Genomic DNA, 12108 nt, shown 5'->3' with positions numbered 1-12108 from the left:
AAAGCAAAGTCTTATCAAATACTTTGGTGTGATGTTTGTTAAAAACATTTTTGAGGAACCCCTGACCCAGTCTCAATTCCTTCCTGCCAAACCATTATGAAACAAATATGACTAGAGTGGATTCGTCAGAAAATAAATCGGCAACTAAATGTTGATAACTGGATAATCGATAGAATTCACTTTCAAGAAAAACATTGGATGTTTTCTGATATTTTTTATTTTTAATTCAGAATAAATAGAGCAAAACCAACAGTACCTCTTCCTACCTCTGGTTCTGGATTTGCCACATAGCAAAAGATGACTATTGACTCAGCAGAGCTGAACCAGCCTCTTTCCTCACTGTTATTATGGGCTGTGCAGTCTGTCTACTTTCAGAGTTAGCATGACAGGCGCATTACCGGGCTTCACTTTGAGGTGAGGGGAAATAAGGATGTACAGTAAGCTGTAGTTTTTTTTGTGTCTCTTATCTTTTATTCTTTGGCAACTGGGTATCTGCGTGTACGTTTGTGGGTGTGTTCAGTTAATAGAGAAGTTTCTCCCAGTAAGCTCCTCTTCTTTGTGGTCGCAACTACTTTCTGACATTGATGTTATTGGATGAAAGATGCAATACAGATATCCATGTGGGTAAAGTGAGAAGTTGAAGTCTGGAAATGTTCTTCCTGGTTTTGATGGACAGATGACTTTTTGTTGGAAAGATATGTTGTCTGAATAAGGTCAAGACAACAAATCATGAAGCTAGCTGTCGGGCTGGGATTTGTAGACAGATGTTGCCCCAAAAAGTCTGTGAGAAAAGGCTGTGATTATTCATTGTTAATTTTAACATAATTCATTAACAATTTTGAACCACTGATGTGTTTGCATGGATGCTTTTATGGTTTATTCAAAGCCTTTTTGATGTTCAAGCTTTCAGTGAACTTTTGTAAACATCAACTCAAGTTTTAGACTCTTCTGCTCATCACACTGCACATTAAAGGCTTTTTGTCTGCTCCAACCACTAATGATTTATGCTCATAAAGCTTACTAAGACTGCAGACTGCTATTTAAAGTTGTGCACCTATATAGCGCTCTACAGGACACTTCCTCCCAGTAGAGTCATGTTCATTTAATTTAAAGCCTGTCTGCATGTGGTAATCTGTTTGTGCTTCAGTTGCAGCGTAAGTGTTCACAAAGCAATGGAGTTTGCATTCGGCTGAATAGTTGTGGGCAGCAGACTGTAACGGACGTCCAAAAGTTCAAACTCTTTCTCTCAGACTTAACAAGCCCAACAAGGTCCAAAGAAACAGAGATCAAGAGTGACCCCCATCAGTGCTCTCCTGCGGAGGATCAATAAATAATTTCCTAACCTTCATGCTCACAGAGGGATATAAATTCTCTCCCACGTCCCTCTCAAGGGTAGCTCCATAATTCATCAGTTTCTGTTCCAGTCCACTTGCTCAGTTTTTGCTCTTAATTATCTCAAAATCTGCTGGGACCTCTCACCCAGAGAGGATTGATTCAACAAAGTTTATCCATAAACATTAGAGGATGAAAATAGTCTTATTAAGCACCTCCTGCAGTTCTGCATGAAAATAAACCCAAAAGCTTCATACGCTGAGCAGACGGTGTGATGATGAATAGATGCAGTATGTGGCTCCCTATCAGCCACAAGAACGTCATTTCTGATCATACCAGAGGGAGGCCAGTCAAGGTCTTCCACACCAAACTCCGGAAAAAAATAAATTCTATGGAAAGTGAAAAGAAAGGATCTTCCCCAAACTGCTGCCACAAAGATCGAAGCATAATATCATCTAAAATATTATTGGATGCCCTAGCATCAAGATTTTTCTTAATTTTAAACTAAGGGGCTTGGCTCAAACTGTAAAATGATTGGGATGACCACTGTTTCCAGAGTTGTTTGTGTCCTGGGCTATAAACTGGCATTTGGGGAATTTTATGTTCTTTTGCATACATGTAAAACACAGTTTTCTGACGGATCAATGGGAAACTTTTAAATTGATACATTAAAACGTTTTTACAGGCTACATGAAATATAGCCGATATGTTTTATATTTTAACCTTGAAGTCTTGTACATTATTTATGTAATCCTTCAAGAAGTTTGAGACAGTTCGGCTTGTATTCAGACTATCAAAGAATTTCCAAAACGAAAGGAGTCGAAACCACATACAAACACACCATATTAGATCCGCCAAGGCTTTTTGACAATACATGGTATACTCAGCAATATAGATAACAATAAATAGCACACCTGGCTATTAAGTAGAATCAACTAAGGATGTGACTTCTTCCCTAGTTACAGCTCACCATAAAATAACTCCAACTTTTACTCCCCTTCGATATCAGAAAAATCAAACTAGTCCAGAATCTTTGGCAGCAGGTGTTCTGATATTACACCTTCACTCATCCAGGTATCGCACTTTATTTTATTTTAACAGGTCACTCTGTTCCTAAGACTTCCATCTGGGCCGGAGAGTGAACATTTCTCTGGCGAAGAGCAGCTGTAGAGATGATTTATTAATGCTATTCAGTCACACCGCCGAGTTTAATCTTCCTCACCGTTACCTCGGCGGTCCCGTCACCGGACCCCTCGGAGCTCCTGGCTGTCACATCAACTATAAAGTATGAGCCCAGCCCCTGCCCTATATCATAGCTCAATAAGCAGCCGTCCTCCTGGTGGTGATCCCAGTGGTGTTATGGTCTCCGCCTGGTCAAACACTCAGCCCGTATGCTTGACGAGTTCACTATGTACAGCTACAGCATAATGCTCATTTAGTAAAAGGTGCTCCCATTTAGAGTAGAATAGACTATAAAGAAGGGTGTGCTTTTAGGGATTTACGGCTACCTTGTGATTGACAGCTCTCTACCACAGCGTTGTCCGTACTAGGAGTTTGTCTTAGAACTTAAACCCTTTCACAGAGTGATTTCAGTTCATGAAAGATAATTGCAATTGCATTTGCTCATACTAAAATTCACCCCCTCGTGTCAATACTGGTTGCAAAAAAAAAAGAAGCCAAGATGGAAACGGCCAAAAACCATGATGGCAACGCCCAAAATACTGAACTCAAGGCTCCAAATAGCAGTCCACAAACCAAAGGGTGATGTCACGGTGACGCCACTCTGACTCCATCCACTTATATACAGTATATGGCCAGAGTGCTGTGTAACAGCGGTCTGGAATGAAACCAACACTATGAGTCTATATTCATGTTTTATTTCATACAGGTGGTCAATACAAAGCCTAACTCTTCAGTCCGGATTGATCAAAAGTTTTTCATTTGAAAAACAAGTTTGTCCCTTGTCCTGCTGTGCCCTAAAGACGTCATATGTTGGCTTTCCCCTGCTAGTAATGATAGTCGTGGATGACAGCCCCATTCCCCAGTGTATTTGCGTCGGTGTCAGAGCATCCATCCGTCCGTCCATTAGCGAGCCTGTCGCCATCACCTACAGCACACTGACATGTGTCACCGCCTAATCCGTCTCGCAAAGTCGATCACAGTCATCCTGCTAATTTGTCGAGTCAATTTTGTGTGTGTAGCCATTAGTTTCTACATGGCTTTCACACTGCTGATTGTGAAAGGCTGCCATGTTAAATTAACTGCTGTCTCTTCTTGCCCATTGTGCTTGTCTCTGTTGTCACAGTTCCCTCCTGAAGAGGAGAGGGAAGAATTATTTTTTTGTTTTCAAGAAAGCCTTTGCGATTGAACATTATTTAAAGCCACAACGACTGACATATTTCTTTAACTTGGCACTTGGATCTTCTGCCAGAGTAAGGTGTAGGGTTAGGGTGTGCAGTGAAAATACAGTTAAGTCAAACATGTTGTTTACGGTTTAGTTTCCGTTTACATTTCAAATCGTAAAAAGGAGTTTGTTACCTTGCAGACCCATCTGTTTCCAGATGGTTGCACAAAAACACTCAAAGCTGCTTTTGAATGAAACATTTTTGGCTGCAGAGTACACACACGCACACACATACACAAACTAACTTTCCTGTAACCGTAACATTTAAGACTTTCTACTCAACTTCTCGTACAGATTGAGAAATTGTGCAGCAGGTGGGACTTCTGCTCTCATCATGGGAACACCCAGAACAACTTAAATATCAAACCTCAGACAATGTGGGCTGGAGCATCGTTTATTTTTTTGTTAATATACCTGAAAAGATTCTCATTTTGAGCATTTGCTATGTTTATTTATTCTCGTCAGACTTTAGACTCGTCAGATTCTCGCCAGATATGGTCCACCCCCTTGTTGTAGACACCCACTGTACTATCTGAAGAATCCATTAGTCCATTATTGCAGTTGCTATTTAAATCAGGCGGTTTGCATGGATGAGTTCAGACTGGAGCTTTATACACTGCTAATACAGCTGGACAGTGACGCAGGCACAGCCTTTTTTTTTTTTTTTTTTTTTTTTTTTTTTTTTTTTTTTTTTTCATGATCTCCTCTCAAGCCTCGGGCAAAGCAAGCCACTGATTGTTATGCTGACCTTTCACTTAGTCTGAATGCTCTCTAGTCAAAGGCAAAGGCCGCCTCACTACTTAAATGAGGCCTCACACTGTCGGGTCGGTGCAGCTCCAGCCTCTGCGGAGTCTCCCCTTGACTCCAGCTTGTTTTTTAGACGACACTAAAAGCAGCCAGGCCAGCCTATAGCTCATCTGTCTGCTGTTTCTGCAGAAACACAGCTATAAAAAATAACACAAACATCAGTTCTGATGTGAATCGATTGGACTCAGTAGCTCTTTCTCTGAGTGCGATGCCGGCTGTGACACATGGGTGCTGAGTGTCAGGTTAATTGGGATGAACTGATAATTGATTTCTCAGGGATTAGTCTGGTCTATAGAAGCCTGTGGGTTTGCTTTTTAACGACTCGGATGCATTAGTCTGAGGAGACAGTCATGGAGAAAAGACAGGATATAAAGAATTCAGTAGAGGCAGAGTTTATGGTCAAACTGATGGATTTCAATTTAGATTTCAATGTCTCACGTCAAGATGAATATGTTTATTATTGCTACTGTTTATTATTATTGTTGTTAAACACTGTTGAGGACAACGAGGTCATGTCATCGGTAATGATTATAATAAAATGGACCCCTGTTAGGCAAAGAAATGTAAAAGGCCCCCTTCCCGCCTGATAGCAAATCCCCATGCCACACACAGAGCAGTGTCGTTATTCCATCGTTTCAATGGCACCTTACAGGTCGGAAGTCTTAACTTTTCAGGAAAATGTTGCTTAAAAGAAAATAACTTTAGAGTTGAAAGTGCTGCTGTTGGTTGAAAACTACACCTGAACTTCTGTATTTCTTTCATTTTGTAGATAAAGATCAGCTGTCTAAACCCTGCAGTAATCCAGCTATTTTCTTTACTCCTAGAAATTTCACAGAAGACAGAGTTTACATTCTAACATTGCATATGCTTTATACATGATGAGGTTTTTAAAGCTGATTCTGATATTATATTCTGATTATGCTGACTAAAATCTTGAAATTTGACTGTTTAGAGGTGACTAAAGGGAATTAAGAGTTATTAACCAGAATTACAAACCTGGCAGTGAGAGAAGACTTGACACAACAAGGCAATTACATTTACCAAGCATACAGTTTAAAACTTAATTATCATTTTTAAATAAAAAATGTATGCACAATTTGGTTTGTGTGTCGAGGAAGATTTCTCAGAAGTGGGGATGTGCTGCACTGTAGTAGCTTCTGTATTTCTAAAATCCTGAGAAAAAGGAGGGTTAATAATAATCGTAGGATTATGTTTTATACCGGATAGAGACCATGTTCAATCTTCTTTTAAAAAATATGTTTCTAGGGTAATAATACATGATTTACTTTTTGTTGTAAAAGCATTAAAATACTTAGCATTAACATAATAATAATAAGTATCAGCAACTTCTCCAAATACATAAATATCTCTTCTGGCCATCAAAAATGAACACAGGATGAGTCTTGATGGAACTAAAGAATTGGCGCTGCTGCCTGTGATTTTCTGTCTATACACAATATCACACTCAGCCTTCTGAAATAGATCAAAGATCTCTGAAGCGTGCGTGACCCCTTCCCCCGTCTCAGCTCTGCTTCTTCTCTCTCATCTCTTCGTCTTGCCCTTCTCCCTTATTTCAACTCCTGTGTGATCGATGCAGAGAGCTGAACTAAACGAGGACTCTGCTCGCTGGATCATTAGCCCAGTCTCCTAACAGGCTGATTATACAGGCGTGACGGTAACGCTCTCTATGATGTTCCAAAGCTGCTGCAGATACTGGTGAACCTCTGTCTGTAAGAAGACGCGCCGGGTTAATTGATTCAGTCAACTATTGAGCGAAAGGTCTTTGAGAAGATCCAGAACATTTAGTGTGAATACATTTAGAGCTCCTCTGTGAATGTTATGTTTCCTTACCGTATCTTTCCTCTCTTACAGGAGTCGACTTCAAAATGAAGACACTAGTAATAGATGGTATCAAAGTACGGATACAGATATGGTAAGATAGTGGCACAGGAGGCCTCGCTGGAAGGAGATTAACAAAAATGTTGTTAGATATTACACACCGGTAGTTCTGACAGAGGGGATATTATTCATTTGTAAATATGCTATCACTATCAGGATCATGTTCATGGCTGTAGCTACCATTACCAACACTGAGGTCAGGTCCTCTGTATTTTTCCTGAGGTTTTTGCTACCTGGAGGAATTTTTAATTCTAAAATGACAAACATCCATATTAATAGTATTTTGTAAACTGATTACAGTAGTTTAAGACTGTGTATGTTTACAGTTAACTACTTTTAAGGTCAATTCAATAATTGTACATTTGTGCAGGAGACTGGAGTTTGTGTCCCGTCACAGACCTGTGGCTAGTGTTAGCTTTTATAAACTTCTATCTTTTCCTAAATTTTATTATAATGTAGTTGCCATGCACTAATAATATACAATGAAAGAATATAAAAAAAAAATACCTTTTTCAGAACCTTTGTTGTATAGCATTGGTCTGGCGCTCTGAGGTTGTACATAGGCAAAGAGGTGATTTGGTAAATGCTCACGCTGACAATGCTTACATTTTGATGTTTAGCAGAAGAGCTTAACCAGGTTCACCATTTAATTTAGCCTGTTGGCGTGCTAACATTTGCTAATCAAAACCAAAACGCAGTACTGAGGCCGATGGGAACGTCATTAGTTTTGCAGGTATTTGGTCATTAACTAAAGTATTGGACATATGTAAAGTTTGAGTAATTGCTAGATGAAAATTGAGGTGGTCATCAAAGTTATGAGACTTTATTCAGAGAGATCTTGAATATATCTGGCATCTTTCACTGCAATCCATTCATTAACTGTCAAGATATTTCAGCGCGGACCAAAGATTACAACAATGCCTAAAATATAAAATGTAAATAATTAAACATTTTAGGTGGCAGGTTAATTTTAGGGATGGGATTTCTTTATAAGCCTGCCTACCTCCCTGATCATGTTGTGACATTAAAATCTCATAAAACATATCTGTGTATTTTCATGTTCATATATGCTCGTTGTCTTTCCAGGGACACTGCAGGCCAAGAAAGATACCAGACCATCACTAAGCAGTACTACAGGCGAGCACAGGTAATTGACCTCAACTCTCCTCCATTTACTCTGACCTTAATGAAACATTGTTACTACAGGGTAGCAAAACAAATTGAAATCAAATTAATTTCTGAAATTAAATTTGTTAGAGCTACAAGATGTTGATATATGCTTCATACCTGGCATCACTTCAGGAGCTTTAATGAACCATTTAGATGCCTGTAAAGGGATCTCTTGTGGATCAGAGTTGCTACATGTAGCAGCTTTAAAATGTGGTGTTGGGAGTATCTCTCAAGGCCAAACACAACCACCAGCACTCTGACATTGTTGTATGAATGTCGCATTTGCTTTTGGCTATTAAATAGGTCAAACTGACTGAAATCGAATTGTCTATTTACCAGAAACTGGTAATGAAATTATATCCGGTTCCTGTTTTGTGTTATAAAAATGCCCACCCTGCCAGTGGCTTACAATACTAAATAAATTGCTGGTAGAAGATACCAACCTTTTAAGTGGTGGTCTGGTTTCTATACAGTAGAATAGTTTTTTTTCCCACATGTATTGATTTTAAAATGCTGCTTTTAAGCATCAAGAAACCCAAGAACCTTTTTTTTTTTTTTTTTTTTTTAATCCCTGAAAATCTCTCTTCAGGGAATCTTCCTGGTGTATGATATCACGAGTGAGCGATCCTTCCAACACATCATGAAGTGGGCCAGTGATGTGGATGAGGTGAGTCACAGAGATTTGGGATTTACGATCAACAGGCAACAGAAAAGGCTAAAGCCTGACACGACTACTTACTGTGCAGAGGCCTCAGGTTGACAAAGAACAGCTGCCTGACGCGGTGTGATAAAAACCAAATGCTTTGGCCTGACAGATGATGCTTTGCAGTGTTTATTATGTTCCATCCATTCATTTTCAAATATCTGTTGTCATATTTTTTAAAGTGAAGTCAGATATTGGAAGGAGAATTTTTTTTCCCCTATCGCGGTCACATATTTCTATCAGCTTCAAAGCCTTCAGGAAACGATCTTGTCTTCCCTGCTTCCCTATGCCATTTCCCAGATGATTTCATTCTATTAATTTAGTCATGATTGACCTAATTTCCTCTATGGGTCCGTCCGAATATACACTCTGTCGATCTAGGCACACTTCCAGCTTACTTTTAATCTAGATCTCATTTCCTGAGCGCTGTGTTTTCTCCCCTCTGCATTCTCTTGACATTTGAAATGTCTTTCCCTATCCCCTAATTTTGTTTTCTTTATTCCTTCATATTCTCATGACAAACCCCGGCAGTACGCTCCTGAGAAGGTCCGTAAGATCCTCGTAGGGAACAAGTCAGATGAGGTGGACAAGAGGCAGGTGGCCACAGAGCAAGGTATCAAGGTGGGTCCATCACTGGCTCTGTTAGATAATGGATTATTAGATCCTTGGCATGGTTTGAAAAATAATGTTTTAAACTACATTTATATGATGCTGGTTTTCATTGAGTTAAATTAGTTCACCAAAAGCTTGTAGCCATTAGGCTCCGTTTGGGTTCTGTAAGAAATTAGGTAAAAAAAATAAAAAAAGGTTGTTTTGATGTCCGCATTGATTATGGAGCTGGAGGCAGAACGCTTACCATAAAGACTGGAAGCAGCTTCTTTAGCTCTCTCCAAAGTTCAAAATGATGCCCTCCAGCACCTCTAAAGCTCACTAATTAACATATTACAGCTTGTTTGTTTAATCTGCAAATGGAAAAAAATGACAATGTGCTGTTACAAAGGACAGTTTATCCATGCTAGTGCAGTGCCCGATCCAAACCTGCCTGTTTGGAACAGGCTGATTGCTTGGCCTCCGGTATTGCAACTTGCAGCTTTCTCAAGAACCGCTCATCCAAACAACTTCACACTCTGCAGTGCTCTTCCCTGGGTCCTCAGAAGTACACTCGGAACATGTGAAGTCGTTCGGATGAATGCTTGTCGAGAAAATTGAAGGACACACAGAGACTTCTTCCCTTTTAGTTAGATCCCAGCACTTCTGTGTAACCTTACTGTTACCACAAAACTCTGGCAAATCACTGCGCCTGGCTGTTCAAAATACGAGCAGCGGTATTGTCGGGGCCTACTTCGGACAGAGCCAGGAGATCTGTCTCATCCTGATTCAAGTCTTAAACTAAGCTAGCCTGATTGCTTCCTGACTCTAACTCTATCATTATTGCACCTGAGAGTGGTATCGATCGAGGAAAGTAAACAAGCTTATTTACCAAAATGTTGAACTCTCTCTTTAAAAGGGTACTTATCCTGGGTTCCCCAAAAGCTTGTAATCATTTGTCAACGTCATCAGGTCTGTGTCTATTCCATAAACAAGATGTAAAGGCAATTCAAAGCTGACAGCCAGCAGATCTCACTGCACCTGTGCGGAAGGAAATAATGTGTCAGTTGTCTTTGCTTCTAATTAAAAAAGACCAAAACAGAAATATGTCACTGTTGTCTATCTTGCAGCTGGCCAAGGCTTACGGAATGGACTTCTTTGAGACAAGTGCCTTCACCAACCAAAATATCACAGAGGTGAGGTGATCTGAACTCATGACATGTTATGTCCATGTAGAGTAGTAACACGATCAATGCAGTGCATGCAGTCATGGTTATAGAATAGGAGGAAATTACTTGATCAGATTAAAATAAATTAAATGTCATTGCACAGAGACAATGAAATTGAAGGACAGAGACCCCAGTGAGAATTTAACCCACAACCGTTGTGTCAGTGTTCTAACCACTGAGCTATAAGGCCTTACCTTGAATAATAATAATAATAATAATAATAATAATACATTTTATTTGTATAGCGCTTTAAAAGGTCTAAACAAGGCAGAGAGATGACATAACAGAAATAAACACAACAACAACGTCTGCATCTTAACTCTCTCAACCTGCGTCTGTGTTTCCCTCCCAAGACTTTCACACGATTGGCTGAACAGGTGCTGGCAGCCAACAAAAAGGACCTGGATCTTCTCCGGATGTCTGGAAATGACGAGATTAATCTCGCTGCTCTGGAGGAAGAGGAAGGACTCTGTGACAGTGCGGCGGGCGATCAAGGCAAAGGCTGCTGGTGTTAAAGAAACAATTAAAATCAGATACTCTGTTATCACCAGACACTTTGCACCCTCTAGGCAAAATGTGTTTCTTTTTGTCGTTAGTTGAAACAAAGAGGAACATTGAGCTGCAATTTTAAAAACCTAACTATGTTCCTCTGTTTCACGTGCCAGAAATGCTAACGAGCCATTTGAAAGCAGTTTCAAGGACAAAGATGGAAACATTTTTGCCTCACAGTGCCAAGTGTGTGGTGGATTAACCAACTGAAGGTCCAAATGTCAAGGTTTCCCTCAGTGGGACAGAATGTTCATTGTCTAAAGAACTAATTCCTGCTCAGTTCAGTGTGTCTTGGATGTAACCAACTACACATCCATGTCCTCTACAAATTCTGCAATTGACATACAGTTGAAAGGACTTAACACAAATATAAGATTGATTCATCGTTTCTTACAGAATTTGTACAGTGTTCAGATGTAGAAAATGGGGAATGACTTGGAATTGTCCACCACTGACTTGAAACTTTTCACAATGTTGTATTTCGCATTGTTTTCCAAGCGCTGTCTCTTGTATTGATCACAGGGCCGGTTGCCTCGCCAATCAACAATGTGATCGATTCCGTTTGGCCTTCGTCCACCCCTTCAGTGTTTTCCTTTTTATGTTGGAATCTACCCCCCTGCACTCATAGCCTTTCTACTGTTGAATGCATTAGAGGTAGTGTGAGAATTTGACCACAAGAGGGTGCTATGTGCATTGTGAAAACGGCACAAACACTGGAGAGTTGGCCTATGTTAAATTATGCTATTTTGCCCCTTTTTTCTTACGTGTTTGTTTTGGTTGTAATTGCACGTGCAATGACTACCTTTTAAAGCGATGAAAGGATTCTAAATATATGCAGCAGTTTTATTATTTCCTTTTATTGTTTTTATGCAAATATTGGCTGAGTAAATACGTTTTGCAGCTTGCAATATCATCCATGTAAGACCCCACATACACATCTGATAATGATACCAGTACAAGTCGTTAACTGAGGGAAACTTTAAGAGCAGAATGATTCAATTTCCCTGTAGCAAAATTGAAGATATTTTTCATTTTATAGTCTTTGTTTATTACGGAAAATATCATATAACACAGATAGTTTGATAACTGCCCATTGCATTGTACATACCAGGTTTTTCAAAGCATTGTAGATTGGTGGACTTATGAGGGTACAACATTTATTTAATGTATTATTAGAGGGCTGTATAATGTAAAAAAGTCCACAGTGATATTCTGGTCCGAAATATTCCCTCTGTGAAGATAATAATGTCTTGGTCATTCTGTCCTTTTCTCGCTGTTTTGTACAGTCCAGTAGAGATGCCATTTACCCCCCCTCAGACTTAAAAAGGGACAAGTTAGGGTTTTGCATGCGATCCACCCTTCTTTCCTGTCTTTTATTGCAACTTCAATGAAGTTAATCATCAACTGACCATAAAAGCATAGCATTT

At 39.6% G+C, this 12108-nt stretch overlaps 1 protein-coding gene across 2 annotated transcripts in view; it reads left to right on the top strand.

Annotated features, from left to right (window-relative positions):
• The window catches only part of rab15 (RAB15, member RAS oncogene family), a 15857-nt gene extending 3749 nt beyond the window's left edge, over nucleotides 1–12108 (top strand). For both annotated transcript variants that reach the window (XM_054619143.1, XM_054619142.1), the window contains exons 2-7: nucleotides 6416–6476; nucleotides 7529–7589; nucleotides 8202–8279; nucleotides 8847–8936; nucleotides 10034–10099; nucleotides 10486–12108. In XM_054619143.1, coding sequence (XP_054475118.1) covers nucleotides 6430–6476; nucleotides 7529–7589; nucleotides 8202–8279; nucleotides 8847–8936; nucleotides 10034–10099; nucleotides 10486–10647 — 504 coding nt within the window. In that variant the 5' untranslated portion in view covers nucleotides 6416–6429 and the 3' untranslated portion in view covers nucleotides 10648–12108. The remainder of the gene's footprint in view (nucleotides 1–6415; nucleotides 6477–7528; nucleotides 7590–8201; nucleotides 8280–8846; nucleotides 8937–10033; nucleotides 10100–10485) is intronic.

Source organism: Anoplopoma fimbria, chromosome 18 (genome assembly GCF_027596085.1).
Source record: "Anoplopoma fimbria isolate UVic2021 breed Golden Eagle Sablefish chromosome 18, Afim_UVic_2022, whole genome shotgun sequence".
NCBI classification, from domain to species: Eukaryota; Metazoa; Chordata; class Actinopteri; order Perciformes; family Anoplopomatidae; genus Anoplopoma; species Anoplopoma fimbria.
The sequence above is the reverse complement of the archived record's forward strand: the minus strand, read 5'-3'. Positions and strand labels throughout refer to the sequence as shown.